The sequence below is a fragment of the Oncorhynchus tshawytscha genome, linkage group LG20 (assembly GCF_018296145.1).
Source record: "Oncorhynchus tshawytscha isolate Ot180627B linkage group LG20, Otsh_v2.0, whole genome shotgun sequence".
Taxonomy (NCBI): Eukaryota; Metazoa; Chordata; class Actinopteri; order Salmoniformes; family Salmonidae; genus Oncorhynchus; species Oncorhynchus tshawytscha.
The window spans coordinates 48,304,596-48,327,373 of NC_056448.1; the positions used below are offsets into that span (position 1 = coordinate 48,304,596).

The window sequence follows — 22,778 nt, forward strand, 5'->3', positions numbered from 1 at the left end:
CTATCAGATTAGAGCCATAAAGGAGACTAGACATCTACCACCCCACTACCACTATCAGATTAGAGCCATAAGGGAGACTAGACATCTACCCCCCCACTTCCACTACCAGATTAGAGACATAAAGGAGACTAGACATCTACCACTATCAGATTAGAGCCGTAAAGGAGACTAGACATCTACCCCCCCACTACCACTTCCAGATTAGAGACATAAAGGAGACTAGACATCTACCACTATCAGATTAGAGCCGTAAAGGAGACTAGACATCTACCAATATCAGATTAGAGCCATAAAGGAGACTAGACATCTACCCCCCCACTACCACTATCAGATTAGAGCCGTAAAGGAGACTAGACTACACACCCCCCATCTACCACTATCAGATTAGAACCATAAAGGAGACTAAACATCTACCCCCCTCCCACTACCCCCCTACCCCCCACTACCACTATCAGATTAGTCATAAAGGAGACTAGACATCTACCCCCACTACCACTATCAGATTAGAGCCGTATAAAGGAGACTAGACATCTACCACTATCAGATTAGAGCCATAAAGGAGACTAGACATCTACCCCCCACTACCACTATCAGATTAGAGCCATAAAGGAGACTAGACATCTACCACTATCAGATTAGAGCCATAAAGGAGACTAAACATCTACCCCCCCCCACTACCCCCTCCCACTACCACTATCAGATTAGTCACAAAGGAGACTAGACATCTACCCCCCACTACCACTATCAGATTAGAGCCGTAAAGGAGACTAGACATCTACCACTATCAGATTAGAGCCATAAAGGAGACTAGATATTCTACACCCCCACTACCACTATCAGATTAGAGCCATAAAGGAGACTAGACATCTACCACTATCAGATTAGAGTCATAAAGGAGACTAGACATCTACCACCCACTACCACTATCAGATTAGAGCCATAAAGGAGACTAGACATCTACCACCCCACTACCACTATCAGATTAGAGCCATAAAGGAGACTAGACATCTACCCACCCACTGCCACTATCAGATTAGAGCCATAAAGGAGACTAGACATCTACCCCCCCACTACCACTATCATATTAGAGACTTAAAGGAGACTAGACATCTACCACTATCAGATTAGAGCCATAAAGGAGACTAGACATCTACCACCCCACTACCACTATCAGATTAGAGCCATAAAGGAGACTAGACATCTACCCACCCACTGCCACTATCAGATTAAAGCCGTAAAGGAGACTAGACATCTACACCCCCACTACCACTATCATATTAGAGACTTAAAGGAAACTAGACATCTACCACTATCAGATTAGAGCCATAAAGGAGACTAGAAATCTACCACCCCACTACCACTATCAGATTAGTCACATAAAGGAGACTAGACATCTACCCCCCACTACCACTATCAGATTAGAGCCGTAAAGGAGACTAGACATCTACCACTATCAGATTAGAGACATAAAGGAGACTAGACATCTACCCACCCCACTACCACTATCAGATTAGAGACATAAAGGAGACTAGACATCTACCCCCACTTCCACTATCAGATTAGAACCGTAAAGGAGACTAGACATCTACCACTATCAGATTAGAGCCATAAGGAGACTAAACATCTACCCACCTCCCACTACCCCGCCTCCCACTACCACTATCAGATTAGTCACAAAAGGAGACTAGACATCTACCCCCCACTACCACTATCAGATTAGAGCCGTAAAGGAGACTAGACATCTACCACTATCAGATTAGAGCCATAAAGGAGACTAGATATTCTACACCCCCACTACCACTATCAGATTAGAGCCATAAAGGAGACTAGACATCTACCACTATACCACTACCACTATCAGATTAGAGTCATAAAGGAGACTAGACATCTACCCCCACTACCACTATCAGATTAGAGCCATAAGGTAGACTAGACATCTACCACTATCAGATTAGAGCCATAAGGGAGAATAGGCATCCACCACCCCAACTACCACATTCAGATTAGAGCCATAAGGGAGACGAGACATCTACCACTAACAGATTAGAGCCATAAGGGAGACTAGACATCTACCACTAACAGATTGTAGCTGTAACGGAGACTAGACATCTACCACCCCACTACCACTATCAGAATAGAGCAGTAAGGGAGACTAGACATCTACCACCCCACTACCACTATCAGATTAGAGCCATAAAGGAGACTAGACATCTACCACCCCACTACCACTATCAGATTAGAGCCGTAAAGGAGACTAGACATCTACCAATATCAGATTAGAGCCATAAAGGAGACTAGACATCTACCCCCCCACTACCACTATCAGATTAGAGCCATAAAGGAGACTAGACATCTACCCACCCACTGCCACTATCAGATTAAAGCCGTAAAGGAGACTAGACATCTACCACCCCACTACCACTATCAGATTAGAGCCATAAAGGAGACTAGACATCTACCACCCCACTACCACTATCAGATTAGAGCCATAAGGGAGACTAGACATCTAACCCCCCCACTACCACTATCAGATTAGAGCCATAAGGAGACTAGACATCTACCCCCCACTACCACTATCAGATTAGAGCCATAAAGGAGACTAGACATCTACCACTATCAGATTAGAGATATAAAGGAGACTAGACATCTACCAATATCAGATTAGAGCCATAAAGGAGACTAGACATCTACCCCCCCACTACCACTATCAGATTAGAGCCATAAAGGAGACTAGACATCTACCACTATCAGATTAGAGATATAAAGGAGACTAGACATCTACCACCCCACTACCACTATCAGATTAGAGCCGTAAAGGAGACTAGACACTACCACTATAAGATTAGAGCCATAAAGGAGACTAGACATCTACCACCCCACTTCCACTATCAGATTAGAGCCGTAAAGGAGACTAGACATCTACCACTATCAGATTAGAGCCATAAGGGAGACTAAATCTACCCCCTCCCACTACCACTATCAGATTAGAGCCATAAAGGAGACTAGACATCTACCCACCCACTGCCACTATCAGATTAAAGCCGTAAAGGAGACTAGACATCTACCACCCCACTACCACTATCAGATTAGAGCCATAAAGGAGACTAGACATCTACCACCCCACTACCACTATCAGATTAGAGCCATAAAGGAGACTAGACATCTACCCCCCCACTACCACTATCAGATTAGAGCCATAAAGGAGACTAGACATCTACCCCCCCACTACCACTATCAGATTAGAGACATAAAGGAGACTAGACATCTACCACTATCAGATTAGAGATATAAAGGAGACTAGACATCTACCACTATCAGATTAGAGCCATAAAGGAGACTAGACATCTACCCCCCACTACCACTATCAGATTAGAGCCATAAAGGAGACTAGACATCTACCACTATCAGATTAGAGACATAAAGGAGACTAGACATCTACCACCCCACTACCACTATCAGATTAGAGCCGTAAAGGAGACTAGACACTACCACTATCAGATTAGAGCCATAAAGGAGACTAGACATCTACCACCCCACTTCCACTATCAGATTAGAGCCGTAAAGGAGACTAGACATCTACCACTATCAGATTAGAGCCATAAGGGAGACTAAACTTCTACCCCCCTCCCACTACCACTATCAGATTAGAGCCATAAAGGAGACTAGACATCTACCACCCCACTACCACTATCAGATTAGAGCCATAAAGGAGACTAGACATCTACCCCCCCACTACCACTATCAGATTAGAGACATAAAGGAGACTAGACATCTACCACCCCACTACCACTATCAAATTAGAGCCATAAAGGAGACTAGACATCTACCCCCCCCACTACCACTATCAGATTAGAGCCATAAAGGAGACTAGACATCTACCGCCCCACTTCCACTATCAGATTAGAGCCATAAAGGAGACTAGACATCTACCACCCCACTACCAGTATCAGATTAGAGCCATAAAGGAGACTAGACATCTACCACCCCACTACCACTATCAGATTAGAGCCATAAAGGAGACTGGACATCTACCACCCCACTACCACTATCAGATTAGAGCCATAAGGGAGACTAGACATCTAACCCCCCCCACTACCACTATCAGATTCGAGCCATAAAGGAGACTAGACATCTACCACTATCAGATTAGAGCCATAAAGGAGACTAGACATCTACCACCCCACTACCACTATCAGATTAGAGCCGTAAAGGAGACTAGACATCTACCACTATCAGATTAGAGCCATAAGGGAGACTAAACTTCTACCCCCCTCCCACTACCACTATCAGATTAGAGCCATAAAGGAGACTAGACATCTACCACCCCACTACCACTATCAGATTAGAGCCATAAAGGAGACTAGACATCTACCACCCCACTACCACTATCAGATTAGAGCCATAAAGGAGACTAGACATCTACCACTGTCAGATTAGAGACATAAAGGAGACTAGACATCTACCAATATCAGATTAGAGCCATAAAGGAGACTAGACATCTACCCCCCACTACCACTATCAGATTAGAGCCGTAAAGGAGACTAGACATCTACCACCCCACTACCACTATCAAATTAGAGCCATAAAGGAGACTAGACATCTACCCCCCCCACTACCACTATCAGATTAGAGCCATAAAGGAGACTAGACATCTACCACCCCACTACCACTATCAGATTAGAGCCATAAAGGAGACTAGACATCTACCACCCCACTACCAGTATCAGATTAGAGCCATAAAGGAGACTAGACATCTACCACCCCACTACCACTATCAGATTAGAGCCATAAAGGAGACTAGACATCTACCACCCCACTACCACTATCAGATTAGAGCCATAAGGAGACTAGACATCTACCCCCCCACTACCACTATCAGATTAGAGCCATAAAGGAGACTAGACATCTAACCCCCCCACTACCACTATCAGATTAGATACATAAAGGAGACTAGACATCTACCACCCCACTACCACTATCAGATTAGATACATAAAGGAGACTAGACATCTACCACCCCACTACCAATCTATCAGATTAGAGCCATAAAGGAGACTAGACATCTACACCCCACTACCACTATCAGATTAGATACATAAAGGAGACTAGACATCTACCACTATCAGATTAGAGCCATAAGGAGACTAGACATCTACCACCCACTACCACTATCAGATTAGAGCCATAAAGGAGACTAGACATCTACCACCCCACTACCACTATCAGATTAGTCACAAAGGAGACTAGACATCTACCACCCCACTACCACTATCAGATTAGAGCCATAAAGGAGACTAGACATCTACCACTATCAGATTAGAGCCATAAAGGAGACTAGACATCTACCACTATCAGATTAGAGTCATAAAGGAGACTAGACATCTACCACCCCACTACCACTATCAGATTAGAGCCATAAGGAGACTAGACATCTACACCCCCACTACCACTATCAGATTAGTCATAAAGGAGACTAGACATCTACCCCCACTACCACTATCAGATTAGAGCCATAAAGGAGACTAGACATCTACCACTATCAGATTAGAGACATAAAGGAGACTAGACATCTACCACCCCACTACCACTATCAGATTAGAGCCATAAAGGAGACTAGACATCTACCACTATCAGATTAGAGCCATAAAGGAGACTAGACATCTACCCCTCCCACTACCACTATCAGATTAGAGCCATAAAGGAGACTAGACATCTACCACCCCACTACCACTATCAGATTAGAGTCACAAAGGAGACTAGACATCTACCACCCCACTACCACTATCAGATTAGAGCCATAAGGGAGACTAAACATCTACCCCCCTCCCACTACCACTATCAGATTAGAGCCATAAAGGAGACTAGACATCTACCACCCCACTACCACTATCAGATTAGAGCCATAAAGGAGACTAGACATCTACACCCCCACTACCACTATCATATTAGAGACTTAAAGGAGACTAGACATCCACCACTATCAGATTAGAGCCATAAGGGAGACTAGACATCTACCACTATCAGATTAGAGACATAAAGGAGACTAGACATCTACCCCCCACTTCCACTATCAGATTAGAACCGTAAAGGAGACTAGACATCTACCACTATCAGATTAGAGCCATAAGGGAGACTAAACATCTACCCCCCTCCCACTACCACTATCAGATTAGAGCCATAAAGGAGACTAGATATTCTACACCCCCACTACCACTATCAGATTAGAGCCATAAAGGAGACTATACATCTACCACTATCAGATTAGAGTCATAAGGGAGACTAGACATCTACCACCCCACTACCACTATCAGATTAGAGCCATAAGGGAGACTAGACATCTACCACTATCAGATTAGAGCCATAACGGAGACTAGACATCTACCACCCCAATACCACTATCAGATTAGAGCCATAAAGGAGACTAGACATCTACCACCCCACTACCACTATCAGATTAGAGCCATAAAGGAGACTAGACATCTACCCACCCACTACCACTATCAGATTAAAGCCATAAAGGAGACTAGACATCTACCACTATCAGATTAGAGCCATAAGGAGACTAAACATCTACCCCCTCCCACTACCACTATCAGATTAGAGCCATAAAGGAGACTAGACATTCTACACCCCACTACCACTATCAGATTAGAGCCATAAAGGAGACTAGACATCTACCACTATCAGATTAGAGTCATAAGGAGACTAGACATCTACCACCCCACTACCACTATCAGATTAGAGCCATAAAGGAGACTAGACATCTACCACTATCAGATTAGAGCCATAAGGAGACTAGACATCTACCACCCCACTACCACTATCAGATTAGAGCCATAAAGGAGACTAGACATCTACCACCCCACTACCACTATCAGATTAGAGCCATAAAGGAGACTAGACATCTACCCACCCACTACCACTATCAGATTAGAGCCATAAAGGAGACTAGACATCTACCACTATCAGATTAGAGCCATAAAGGAGACTAAACATCTACCCCCTCCCACTACCACTATCAGATTAGAGCCATAAAGGAGACTAGACATCTACCCACCCACTGCCACTATCAGATTAAAGCCATAAAGGAGACTAGACATCTACCACCCCACTACCACTATCAGATTAGAGCCATAAAGGAGACTAGACATCTACCACCCCACTACCACTATCAGATTAGAGACATAAAGGAGACTAGACATCTACCCCCCCCACTTACCACTATCAGATTAGAGCCATAAAGGAGACTAGACATCTACCACCCCACTACCACTATCAGATTAGAGCCATAAAGGAGACTAGACATCTACCCCCCACTACCACTATCAGATTAGAGCCATAAAGGAGACTAGACATCTACCACCCCACTACCACTATCAGATTAGAGCACAAAGGAGACTAGACATCTACCACCCCACTACCACTATCAGATTAGAGCCATAAAGGAGACTAGACATCTACCACTATCAGATTAGAGCCATAAAGGAGACTGGACATCTACCACTATCAGATTAGAGTCATAAAGGAGACTAGACATCTACCACCCCACTACCACTATCAGATTAGAGCCATAAGGGAGACTAGACATCTACACCCCCACTACCACTATCAGATTAGAGTCACAAAGGAGACTAGACATCTACCACCCCACTACCACTATCAGATTAGAGTCATAAAGGAGACTAGACATCTACCACTATCAGATTAGAGACATAAAGGAGACTAGACATCTACCACCCCACTACCACTATCAGATTAGAGCCGTAAAGGAGACTAGACATCTACCACTATCAGATTAGAGCCATAAAGGAGACTAGACATCTACTACCACCAGATTCCCACTACCACTATCAGATTAGAGCCATAAAGGAGACTAGACATCTACCACCCCACTACCACTATCAGATTAGAGCACAAAGGAGACTAGACATCTACCACCCCACTACCACTATCAGATTAGAGCCATAAAGGAGACTAGACATCTACCACCCCACTACCACTATCAGATTAGAGCCATAAAGGAGACTAGACATCTACCCACCCCACTACCACTATCAGATTAGAGCCATAAAGGAGACTAGACATCTACACCACCACTACCACTATCAGATTAGAGCCATAAAGGAGACTAGACATCTACCACTATCAGATTAGAGCCATAAAGGAGACTAGACATCTACCACTATCAGATTAGAGACATAAAGGAGACTAGACATCTACCCCCCACTACCACTATCAGATTAGAGCCGTAAAGGAGACTAGACATCTACCACTATCAGATTAGAGCCATAAGGAGACTAAACATCTACCCTCCCACTACCACTATCAGATTAGAGCCATAAAGGAGACTAGACATCTCACCCCCACTACCACTATCAGATTAGAGCCATAAAGGAGACTATCTACATCTACCACTATCAATTTAGAGCCATAAGGGAGAAGATACATCTACCACCCCACTACAACTATCAGATTAGAGCCATCAAGCAGACTAGGCATCTACCACTATCAGATTAGAGCCAAAAAGGAGACTAGACATCTACCACCCCATTACCACTATCAGATTAGAGCCATAAAGGAGACTAGACATCTACTACCCCACTACCACTATCAGATTAGTGCCATAAAGGAGACTAGACATCTACCGTAAAGGAGACCCACTACCACTATCAGATTAAAGCCATAAAGGAGACTAGACATCTACCACTACCACAGATTAGAGCCATAAGGAGACTAAACATCTACCCCCCTCCCACTACCACTATCAGATTAGAGCCATAAAGGAGACTAGACATCTACCACCCACTGCCACTATCAGATTAGAGCCATAAAGGAGACTAGACATCTACCACCCCACTACCACTATCAGATTAGAGCCATAAAGGAGACTAGACATCTACCACCCCACTACCACTATCAGATTAGAGCCATAAAGGAGACTAGACATCACCCCACTACCACTATCAGATTAGAGCCATAAAGGAGACTAGACATCTACCACCCCACTACCACTATCAGATTAGAGACAGACACTACCACCAGATTAGAGACATAAAGGAAGACTAAACATCTACCCCCCCCCTCCCACTTCCACTATCAGATTAGAGCCATAAAGGAGACTAGACATCTACCACCCCACTACCACTAATAGATTAGAGCCATAAAGGAGACTAGACATCTACCACTATCAGATTAGAGACATAAAGGAGACTAGCCATCTACCCCCCACTACCACTATCAGATTAGAGACATGAAGGAGACTAGACATCTACCACCCCACTACCACTAATAGATTAGAGCCATAAAGGAGACTAGACATCTACCACTATCAGATTAGAGCAATAAAGGAGACTAGACATCTACCCCCCACTACCACTATCAGATTAGAGACATAAAGGAGACTAGACATCTACCCCCCACTACCACTATCAGATTAGAGCCGTAAAGGAGACTAGACATCTACCACTATCAGATTAGAGCCGTAGAGGAGACTAGACATCTACCCCCCACTACCACTATCAGATTAGAGACAAAAAGGAGACTACCACTATCAGATTAGAGCCATAAAGGAGACTAGACATCTACCACCCCACTACCACTATCAGATTAGAGACATAAAGGAGACTACCACTATCAGATTAGAGACATAAAGGAGACTAGACATCTACCACTATCAGATTAGAGCCGTAAAGGAGACTAGACATCTACCACTATAGGATTAGAGCCATAAAGGAGACTAGACATCTACCCCCCACTACCACTATCAGATTAGAGACATAAAGGAGACTAAGACATCTACCCCCACTTCCACTATCAGATTAGAGCCATAAAGGAGACTCAGATTAGAGACATAAAGGAGACTAGACATCTACCACTATCAGATTAGAGGCATAAAGGAGACTAGACATCTACCACTATCAGATTAGAGCCATAAAGGAGACTAGACATCTACCACCCCACTACCACTATCAGATTAGAGCCATAAAGGAGACTAGACATCTACCACCCCACTACCACTATCAGATTAGAGCCATAAAGGAGACTAGACATCTACCCCCACTACCACTATCAGATTAGAGACATAAAGGAGACTAGACATCTACCCCCCCACTTCCACTATCAGATTAGATTAGAGCCATAAAGGAGACTAGACATCTACCCACCCCCCACTACCACTATCAGATTAGAGACATAAAGGAGACTAGACATCTACCACTATCAGATTAGAGCCGTAAAGGAGACTAGACATCTACCACTATCAGATTAGAGCCATAAAGGAGACTAGACATCTACCACCCCACTACCACTATCAGATTAGAGACATAAAGGAGACTAGACATCAGATTACCCCACATCTACCACTATCAGATTAGAGCCATAAAGGAGACTAGACATCTACCCCCTCCCACTACATCTACCCCCCCCACTACCACTATCAGAGTCATAAAGGAGACTAGACATCTACCCCCCCACTACCACTATCAGATTAGAGCCATAAAGGAGACTAGACATCTACCACTATCAGATTAGAGCCATAAAGGAGACTAGACATCTACCACCCCACTACCACTATCAGATTAGAGCCATAAAGGAGACTAGACATCTACCACTATCAGATTAGAGCCATAAGGAGACTAAACATCTCTACCCCCCCCCACTACCACTATCAGATTAGAGCCACAAAGGAGACTAGACATCTACCCCCCACTACCACTATCAGATTAGAGCCGTAAAGGAGACTAGACATCTACCACTATCAGATTAGAGCCATAAAGGAGACTAGACATCTACCCCCCCACTACCACTATCAGATTAGAGCCATAAAGGAGACTAGACATCTACCACTATCAGATTAGAGCCATAAGGAGACTAGACATCTACCACCCCACTACCACTATCAGATTAGAGCCATAAAGGAGACTAGACATCTACCACATCAGATTACATAAAGGAGACTAGACATCTACCACTACCACTCAGATTAGAGCCATAAAGGAGACTAGACATCTACCACTATCAGATTAGAGCCATAAAGGAGACTAGACATCTACCCCCCCACTACCACTATCAGATTAGAGCCATAAAGGAGACTAGACATCTACCACCCCACTACCACTATCAGATTAGAGCATAAAGGAGACTAGACATCTACCACCCCACTGCCACTATCAAATCAGAGCCAGAAAGGAGACTAGACATCTACCACCCCTTTACCGCTATCACATTAGAGCCATAAAGGAGACTAGACATCTACCCCCCCACTACCACTATCATATTAGAGCCATAAGGTAGTCTAGAAATCTACCACACCACTACCACTATCAGATTAGAGCCATAAAGCAGACTAGGCATCTACCAATGTCAGATTAGAGCCATAAGGAGGAGACCCATCTACCACTATCAGATTAGAGACATAAAGGAGACTAGACATCTACCCCCCACTACCACTATCAGATTAGACCGTAAAGGAGACTAGACATCTACCACTATCAGATTAGAGCCATAAAGGAGACTAGACATCTACCCCCTCCCACTACCACTATCAGATTAGAGCCATAAGGGAGACTAGACATCTCCCACCCCACTACCACTATCAGATTAGAGCCATAAAGGAGACTAGACATCTACCACTATCAGATTAGAGTCATAAAGCAGCCTAGACATCTACCACCCTACAATCACTATCAGATTAGAGCCATAAAGGAGGCTAGACATCTACCACTATCATATTAGAGCCATAAGGGAGCCTAGACATCTCCCACCCCACTACCACTATCAGATTAGAGCCATAAAGGAGAGACAGATTAGACATCTAGACATCTACCCCACTACCACTATCAGATTAGAGCCATAAAGGAGACTAGACATCTACCCACCCACTACCACTATCAGATTAGAGCCGTAAAGGAGACTAGACATCTACCACTACCACAGATTAGAGCCATAAAGGAGACTAGACATCTACCCCCTCCCACTACCACTATCAGATTAGAGCCATAAAGGAGACTAGACATCTACCACCCACTACCACTATCAGATTAAAGCCATAAAGGAGACTAGACATCTACCACTATCAGATTAGAGCCATAAAGGAGACTAGACATCTACCACCCCACTACCATACTATCAGATTAGAGCCATAAAGGAGACTAGACATCTACCCACTACCACTATCAGATTAGAGCATAAAGGAGACTAGACATCTACCACCCCACTACCACTATCCATAAAGGAGACTACCACTATCAGATTAGAGACATAAAGGAGACTAGACATCTACCCCTCCCACCACTATCAGATTAGAGCCATAAAGGAGACTAGACATCTACCACCCCACTACCACTATCAGATTAGAGACATAAAGGAGACTAGACATCTACCACTATCAGATTAGAGACATAAAGGAGACTAGCCATCTACCCCCCACTACCACTATCAGATTAGAGCATAAAGGAGACTAGACATCTACCCCCCCCCACTACCACTATCAGATTAGAGCCATAAAGGAGACTAGACATCTACCACCCCACTACCACTATCAGATTAGAGCCGTAAAGGAGACTAGACATCTACCACTATCAGATTAGAGCCGTAGAGGAGACTAGACATCTACCCCCCACTACCACTATCAGATTAGAGACACAAAGGAGACTACCACTATCAGATTAGAGCCATAAAGGAGACTAGACATCTACCACCCCACTACCACTATCAGATTAGAGACATAAAGGAGACTACCACTATCAGATTAGAGACATAAAGGAGACTAGACATCTACCACTATCAGATTAGAGCCGTAAAGGAGACTAGACATCTACCACTATAGGATTAGAGCCATAAAGGAGACTAGACATCTACCCCCCACTACCACTATCAGATTAGAGACATAAAGGAGACTAGACATCTACCCCCCACTACCACTATCAGATTAGAGCCATAAAGGAGACTACCACTGTCAGATTAGAGACATAAAGGAGACTAGACATCTACCACTATCAGATTAGAGCCGTAAAGGAGACTAGACATCTACCACTATCAGATTAGAGCCATAAAGGAGACTAGACATCTACCACCCCACTACCACTATCAGATTAGAGCCATAAAGGAGACTAGACATCTACCACCCCACTACCACTATCAGATTAGAGCCATAAAGGAGACTAGACATCTACCCCCCCACTACCACTATCAGATTAGAGCCATAAAGGAGACTAGACATCTACCCCCCCACTACCACTATCAGATTAGAGCCATAAAGGAGACTAGACATCTACCCACCCCACTACCACTATCAGATTAGAGACATAAAGGAGACTAGACATCTACCACTATCAGATTAGAGCCATAAAGGAGACTAGACATCTACCACTACCACTATCAGATTATTAGAGACTAGACATCTACCACTATCAGATTAGAGCCATAAAGGAGACTAGACATCTACCCACCCCACTACCACTATCAGATTAGAGCCATAAAGGAGACTAGACATCTACCCCCCCACTTCCACTATCAGATTAGAACCATAAAGGAGACTAAACATCTCTCCCACTACCCCCCCTCCCACTACCACTTCAGAGCCATAAAGGAGACTAGACATCTACCCCCCCACTACCACTATCAGATTAGAGCCATAAAGGAGACTAGACATCTACCACTATCAGATTAGAGCCATAAAGGAGACTAGACATCTACCACCCCCACTACCACTATCAGATTAGAGCCATAAAGGAGACTAGACATCTACCACTATCAGATTAGAGCCATAAAGGAGACTAGACATCTACCACTATCCATCCCACTACCATCTACCCCCCACTACCACTATCAGATTAGAGTCACATAAAGGAGACTAGGCATCTACCACCCCACCCCCACTATCAGATTAGAGCCAAAAGGGAGAATAGACATCTACCACTATCAGATTAGAGCCGTAAGGGAGACTAGACATCTACCACTATCGGATTAGAGCAATAAGGAAGACTAGACATCTAACACTATCAGATTAGAGCCAAAAGGGAGAATAGACATTTACCACCACACTACCACTATCAGATTAGAGCCATAAAGGAGACTAGACATCTACCACCCCACTATCAGATTAGAGCCGTAAGGGAGACTAGACATCTACCCACCCACTGCCACTATCAGATTAAAGCCATAAAGGAGACTAGACATCTACCCCCACTACCACTATCATATTAGAGACTTAAAGGAGACTAGACATCTACATCTACCACTATCAGATTAGAGCCACAAGGAGACTAGACATCTACCACCCCACTACCACTATCAGATTAGAGCCATAAAGGAGACTAGACATCTACCCACCCACCACTATCAGATTAGAGCCATAAAGGAGACTAGACATCTACACCCCCCACTACCACTATCAGATTAGAGACATAAAGGAGACTAGACATCTACCACTATCAGATTAGAGCCATAAAGGAGACTAGACATCTACCACCCCACTACCACTATCAGATTAGCCACAAAGGAGACTAGACATCTACCCCCACTACCACTATCAGATTAGAGCCGTAAAGGAGACTAGACATCTACCACTATCAGATTAGAGACATAAAGGAGACTAGACATCTACCACCCCACTACCACTATCAGATTAGAGACATAAAGGAGACTAGACATCTACCCCCCCACTACCACTATCAGATTAGAACCATAAAGGAGACTAGACATCTACCACTATCAGATTAGAGCCATAAGGAGACTAAACATCTACCCACCTCCCACTACCCCCTACCCCCACTACCACTATCAGATTAGCACAAAGGAGACTAGACATCTACCCCCACTACCACTAACAGATTAGAGCCGTAAAGAAGACTAGACATCTACAACTATCAGATTAGAGCCATCAGCGAGACTAGACATCTACCACCCCACTACCACCATCAGATTAGAGCCATAAAGGAGACTAGACATCTACCACTATCAGATTAGACACCTAAGGGAGGCTAGACATCTACCACCCCACTACCACTATCAGATTAGAGCCGTAAGGGAGTATAGACATCTACCACTAACAGATTAGAGCTGTAAAGGAGACTAGATATTCTACACCCCCACTACCACTTCCAGATTAGAGACATAAAGGAGACTAGACATCTACCACTGTCAGATTAGAGACATAAAGGAGACTAGACATCTACCAATATCAGATTAGAGCCATAAAGGAGACTACACATCTACCACCCCCACTACCACTATCAGATTAGAGCCATAAAGGAGACTAGACATCTACCCCCCTCCCACTACCATTATCAGATTAGAGCCATAAAGGAGACTAGACATCTACCCACCCACTGCCACTATCAGATTAAAGCCGTAAAGGAGACTAGACATCTACCACTATCAGATTAGAGCCATAAGGGAGACTAAACATCTACCCCCCTCCCACTACCACTATCAGATTAGAGCCATAAAGGAGACTAGACATCTACCCACCCACTGCCACTATCAGATTAAAGCCATAAAGGAGACTAGACATCTACCACCCCACTACCACTATCAGATTAGAGCCATAAAGGAGACTAGACATCTACCACCCCACTACCACTATCAGATTAGAGCCATAAAGGAGACTAGACATCTACCACCCCACGACCACTATCAGATTAGAGCCATAAGGGAGACTAGACATCTACCCCCCCCACTACCACTATCAGATTAGAGACATAAAGGAGACTAGACATCTACCACTATCAGATTAGAGATATAAAGGAGACTAGACATCTACCAATATCAGATTAGAGCCATAAAGGAGACTAGACATCTACCCCCCCACTACCACTATCAGATTAGAGCCATAAAGGAGACTAGACATCTACCACTATCAGATTAGAGACATAAAGGAGACTAGACATCTACCACCCCACTACCACTATCAGATTAGAGCCGTAAAGGAGACTAGACATCTACCACTATCAGATTAGAGCCATAAAGGAGACTAGACATCTACCTACCACCCCACTTCCACTATCAGATTAGAGCCATAAAGGAGACTAGACATCTACCACTATCAGATTAGAGCCATAAAGGAGACTAAACATCTACCCCCCTCCCACTACCACTATCAGATTAGAGCCATAAAGGAGACTAGACATCTACCACCCCACTACCACTATCAGATTAGAGCCATAAAGGAGACTAGACATCTCTACCCCCCACTACCACTATCAGATTAGAGCCATAAAGGAGACTAGACATCTACCACCCCACTACCACTATCAATTAGAGCCATAAAGGAGACTAGACATCTACCCCCCACTACCACTATCAGATTAGAGCCAGAAAGGAGACTAGACATCTACCGCCCCACTACCACTATCAGATTAGAGCCATAAAGGAGACTAGACATCTACCACCCCACTACCAGTATCAGATTAGAGCCATAAAGGAGACTAGACATCTACCACCCCACTACCACTATCAGATTAGAGCCATAAAGGAGACTGGACATCTACCACCCCACTACCACTATCAGATTAGAGCCATAAGGAGACTAGACATCTACCCCCCCACTACCACTATCAGATTAGAGCCATAAAGGAGACTAGACATCTACCACTATCAGATTAGAGCCATAAAGGAGACTAGACATCTACCCCCCCACTTCCACTATCAGATTAGAGCCGTAAAGGAGACTAGACATCTACCACTATCAGATTAGAGCCATAAGGGAGACTAAACATCTACCCCCCTCCCACTACCACTATCAGATTAGAGCCATAAAGGAGACTAGACATCTACCACCCCACTACCACTATCAGATTAGAGCCATAAAGGAGACTAGACATCTACCACCCCACTACCACTATCAGATTAGAGCCATAAAGGAGACTAGACATCTACCACTGTCAGATTAGAGACATAAAGGAGACTAGACATCTACCCCCCACTACCACTATCAGATTAGAGCCATAAAGGAGACTAGACATCTACCACCCCACTACCACTATCAAATTAGAGCCATAAAGGAGACTAGACATCTACCCCCCCACTACCACTATCAGATTAGAGCCATAAAGGAGACTAGACATCTACCGCCCCCACTACCACTATCAGATTAGAGCCATAAAGGAGACTAGACATCTACCACCCCACTACCACTATCAGATTAGAGCCATAAAGGAGACTAGACATCTACCACCCCACTACCACTATCAGATTAGAGCCATAAAGGAGACTAGACATCTACCACCCCACTACCACTATCAGATTAGAGCCATAAGGAGACTAGACATCTACCACCCCCACTACCACTATCAGATTAGAGCCATAAAGGAGACTAGACATCTACCCCCCCACTACCACTATCAGATTAGAGCCATAAAGGAGACTAGACATCTACCCCCCCACTACCACTTCAGATTAGAGACATAAAGGAGACTAGACATCTACCACTATCAGATTAGAGCCGTAAAGGAGACTAGACATCTACCAATATCAGATTAGAGCCATAAAGGAGACTAGACATCTACCCCCCCACTACCACTATCAGATTAGAGCCGTAAAGGAGACTAGACATCTACCACTATCAGATTAGAGCCATAAAGGAGACTAGACATCTACCACCCCACTTCCACTATCAGATTAGAGCCGTAAAGGAGACTAGACATCTACCACTATCAGATTAGAGCCATAAGGGAGACTAAACATCTACCCCCCTCCCACTACCACTATCAGATTAGAGCCATAAAGGAGACTAGACATCTACCCCCCCACTACCACTTCCAGATTAGAGACATAAAGGAGACTAGACATCTACCACTGTCAGATTAGAGACATAAAGGAGACTAGACATCTACCACCCCACTTCCAATATCAGATTAGAGCCATAAAGGAGACTAGACATCTACCCCCCACTACCACTATCAGATTAGAGCCATAAGGAGACTAGACATCTACCCCCCACTACCACTATCAGATTAGAGCCATAAAGGAGACTAGACATCTACCCCCCACTACCACTATCAGATTAGAGACATAAAGGAGACTAGACATCTACCCCCCCACTACCACTATCAGATTAGAGCCATAAAGGAGACTAGACATCTACCACTATCAGATTAGAGCCATAAAGGAGACTAGACATCTACCACCCCACTTCCACTATCAGATTAGAGCCGTAAAGGAGACTAGACATAAAGGAGACTAGACATCTACCACCCCACTACCACTATCAGATTAGAGCCATAAAGGAGACTAGACATCTACCCCCACTACCACTATCAGATTAGAGCCATAAAGGAGACTAGACATCTACCACCCCACTACCACTATCAGATTAGAGCCATAAAGGAGACTAGACATCTACCCCCACTACCACTATCAGATTAGAGCCATAAAGGAGACTAGACATCTACCCCCCACTACCACTATCAGATTAGAGCCATAAAGGAGACTAGACATCTACCACCCCACTACCAAACTATCAGATTAGAGCCATAAAGGAGACTAGACATCTACCACTATCAGATTAGAGCCATAAAGGAGACTAGACATCAACCCCCCACTACCACTATGCAGATTAGAGCCGTAAAGGAGACTAGATCATCTACCACTGTCAGATTAGAGACATAAAGGAGACTAGACATCTACCACCCCACTATCAGATTAGAGCCATAAAGGAGACTAGACATCTACCACCACTATCAGATTAGAGCCATAAAGGAGACTAGACATCTACCACCCCACTATCCGATTAGAGACATAAAGGAGACTAGACATCTACCACCCCACTATCCGATTAGAGACATAAAGGAGACTAGACATCTACCACCCCACTATCAGATTAGAGACATAAAGGAGACTAGACATCTACCACTGTCAGATTAGAGACATAAAGGAGACTAGACATCTACCACCCCACTACCACTATCAGATTAGAGACATAAAGGAGACTAGACATCTACCACCCCACTATCAGATTAGAGCCGTAAAGGAGACTAGACATCTACCACCCCACTATCAGATTAGAGCCGTAAAGGAGACTAGGAGACCACGCTTCAACCACTATCAGATTGTGTGTGTGTGTGGGGGGGGGGGTGTTTCATGTGATTTTTTCCTGCTTTGGTTCTGAAATCACCAAAACCCTCTAATTAACTTGTTCTTTTTGCCGATTAAGATTTGGAGCTGGTAATGTATCCATTTTTATTGTTAACAGCCAATGACTGTATAGCACAATTTTGGGATTTCAACCCCCGTCTCAAAATCGAGTGGTTTTGACCATTTGGAAGTTTTTACGGAGTCATATTCTCTTCTCCTCTGGCGTCTGTAATGCAGTGATTGCTGTCCTCTTTATAAATTATCATCTTTACCATGTATACCCAAACAAATAACCACATACCCTGATTGTTGAAATCAAAACTACCAAAACTATTGCTGATGGTGAACCTGAATAATCCAAAATCTGTTCATCAAGACCTCAGCTGTTCATCAAGACCTCGGCTGTTCATCAAGACCTCAGCTGTCCATCAAGACCTCGGCTGTTCATCAAGACCTCGGCGGTTCATCAAGACCTCAGCTGTTCATCAAGACCTCAGCTGTTTATCAAGACCTCAGCTGTTCATCAAGACCTCAGCTGTTCATCAAGACCTCAGCTGTTCCATCAAGACTCGGCTGTTCATCAAGACCTCGGCTGTTCATCAAGACCTCAGCTGTTCATCAAGACCTCAGCTGTTCATCAATACCTCAGCTGTTCTTCAAGACCTCAGCTGTTCATCAAGACCTCAGCTGTCCATCAAGACCTCGGCTGTTCATCAAGACCTCGGCTGTTCATCAAGACCTCAGCTGTTCATCAAGACATCAGCATATAGAATCAGGTGTGGTAGAACTTGGCTTGTACCAAAAATTCGGCATAAACCTATAGCTTGTTTTGCGGCCATCCCCGAGTTGTATTTACAAAGTTATTTACAAATATTCCGTCATAACTCACATTTTGTTTACAGGTAATGTACTACTAGATCTTTCTACAGTAAACTATAAGGTTCATTTTCATGTTGATCATTTCTATATTTTCCAGGAGCTTGCTCGATTGTCTTACGTGAGATCAGTTTGCTAACATAAAGGCTGTTTGAGAAGGTTTGAATACTAAGCAACCTGCCTACACATAGTTTGAAGGACAATAGACCAACATAGCTACTGTAGTAGGTCAGCGCTGTGTGCTGGACAACCTTGGTGGAGCATGGGTGGAATAGGTATTGTGGTGATCATGTGAATTTCCATTATTTTTCGGCTTCAGACCAATGCTTAGTCTCACATAAAACTTATTTTTGGTTTTCAATATACATAATGATAGGTAGGGTGGTATTACTAAATACAGTAAGGATAGGTAGATTTATATTATTAAATACAGTAAGGATAGGTAGAGTTATATTATTAAATACAGTAAGGATATGTAGAGTTATATTATTAAATACAATAAGGATAGGTAGAGGTATATTATTAAATACAGTAAGGATAGGTAGAGTTATATTATTAAATACAGTAAGGATATGTAGAGTTATATTATTAAATAAATAAGGATAGGTATACAGTAAGGATAGGTAGAGTTATATTATTAAATACAGTAAGGATAGGTAGAGTTATATTATTAAATACAGTAAGGATATGTAGAGTTATATTATTAAATAAAGTAAGGATAGGTAGAGTTATATTACTAAATACAGTAAGGATAGGTAGATTTATATTATTAAATACAGTAAGGATAGGTAGAGTTATATTATTAAATACAGTAAGGATATGTAGAGTTATATTATTAAATACAATAAGGATAGGTAGAGGTATATTATTAAATACAGTAAGGATAGGTAGAGTTATATTATTAAATACAGTAAGGATAGGTAGAGTTATATTATTAAATACAGTAAGGATAGGTAGAGTTATATTATTAAATACAGTAAGGACAGGTAGAGTTATATTATTAAATACAGTAAGGATATGTAGAGTTATATTATTAAATACAGTAAGGATATGTAGAGTGGTATTGTTAAGTACAAAATTATTATTTACCTCCTATTTAATATGTATTTAGTAAATATTATTGTCTTCTTTTCCCTCTCTGGTCATATAGAAAGTGTATATCCAGGTATTGATCATGTAGTAAAAGTAGATATTTTCATATCCCTAGGTGATCTTTGCCCTGAACCAGACCCTTGTACAGCAGGAGAGTGTGAGAGCAGGCAGTCTGCAGGGCTCCTATACCACTGAGGACCTCATCAAGCACTACAACTGTGGAGACCTCAACTCCATCATCTTCAACCATGACACCTCTCAGGTCAGTTACAACCGCCACACCCCGTTACTCCTAACCCCTAACACAAACGACCCCTAACACTAACGACCCCTAACACGAACGACCCCTAACACGAACAACCCCTAACACTAACGACTAGTAACACTAACGACCCCTAACACTAACGACCCCTAACACTACAACCACCACACCCCGTTACTCCTAACCAGTAACACTAATGACTCCTAACAAACTACCCTAAATGACCCCTAACACTATGACCCCTAAAACTATAACGACCCCTAAACACCCCTAACGACCCCTAACACTAATGACCCCTAAACACTAATGACCCTAACACTAACGACCCCTAACACCCTGACCCTAACAACCCCTAACACTAACGACCCTAATACTAACGACCCCTAACACTAACCAACCCTAACACTAATGACCCTAACACTAATGACCCTAACACTAATGACCCCTAACACTAACGACCCCTAACACTAACGACCCCTAACACTAATGACCCCTAACACTAACGACCCTAACACCAACAACCCCTAACACTAACGACCCTAATACTAACCCTAACACTACTGACCCCTAACACTACAACCACCACACCCCGTTACTCCTAACCAGTAACACTAATGACTCCTAACACAAACTACCCCTAACACTAATGACCCTAACACTAATGACCCCTAAAACTATAACGACCCCTAACACTAACGACACCTAACACTAATGACCCCTAACACTAACGACCCCTAACACTAACAACCCTAACACTAACAACCCCTAACACTACTGACCCCTAACACTAACGACCCTAACACTAACACTAACACTAATGACCCTAACACTAATGACCCCTAACACTAACTGACCCTAACACCCTAACACTAACGACCCCCCTAACACTAACGACGACCCTAACACTAATGACCCCTAACACTAACGACCCCCTAACACTAATGACCCCTAACACTAACGACCCTAACACTAATGACCCCTAACACTAACGACCCCTAACACTAATGACCCCTAACACTAATGACCCCTAACACTAACGACCCTAACACTAACGACCCCTAACGACCCCTAGTACTAACGACCCTAACACTAACAACCCCTAACACTAACGACCCCTAATACTAACGACCCTAACACTAATGACCCTAACACTAACGACCCTAACACTAATGACCCCTAACACTAATGACCCTAACACTAATGACCCCTAACAGTAATGACCCCTAACACTAACGACCCCTAACACAAATGACCCCTAATACTAACGACCCCTAATACTAACGACCCTAACACTAATGACCCCTAATACTAACGACCCTTAACACTAATGACCCCTAACACTAATGACCCCTATCACTAATAACCCCTAACACTAACGACCCTTAACACTAATGACCCCTAACACTAATGACCCCTAATACTAACAACCCCTAACACTAACAACCCCTAACACTAACAACCCCTAACACGAATGA

At 43.4% G+C, this 22,778-nt stretch overlaps 1 protein-coding gene across 4 annotated transcripts in view; it reads left to right on the forward strand.

Moving 5' to 3' along the window:
• LOC121840219 (metalloprotease TIKI1-like) overlaps nt 1–22,778 on the forward strand; it is a 157,225-nt gene that overhangs the window by 63,307 nt on the left and 71,140 nt on the right. For all 4 annotated transcript variants that reach the window (XR_006079484.1, XR_006079485.1, XR_006079486.1 and 1 more), the window contains exon 3: nt 21,157–21,303. Coding sequence is in view for 1 of the 4 variants with exons in the window: in XM_042302764.1 (XP_042158698.1) it covers nt 21,157–21,303 (147 nt within the window). In the remaining 3 variants the exon portion in view is untranslated. The remainder of the gene's footprint in view (nt 1–21,156; nt 21,304–22,778) is intronic.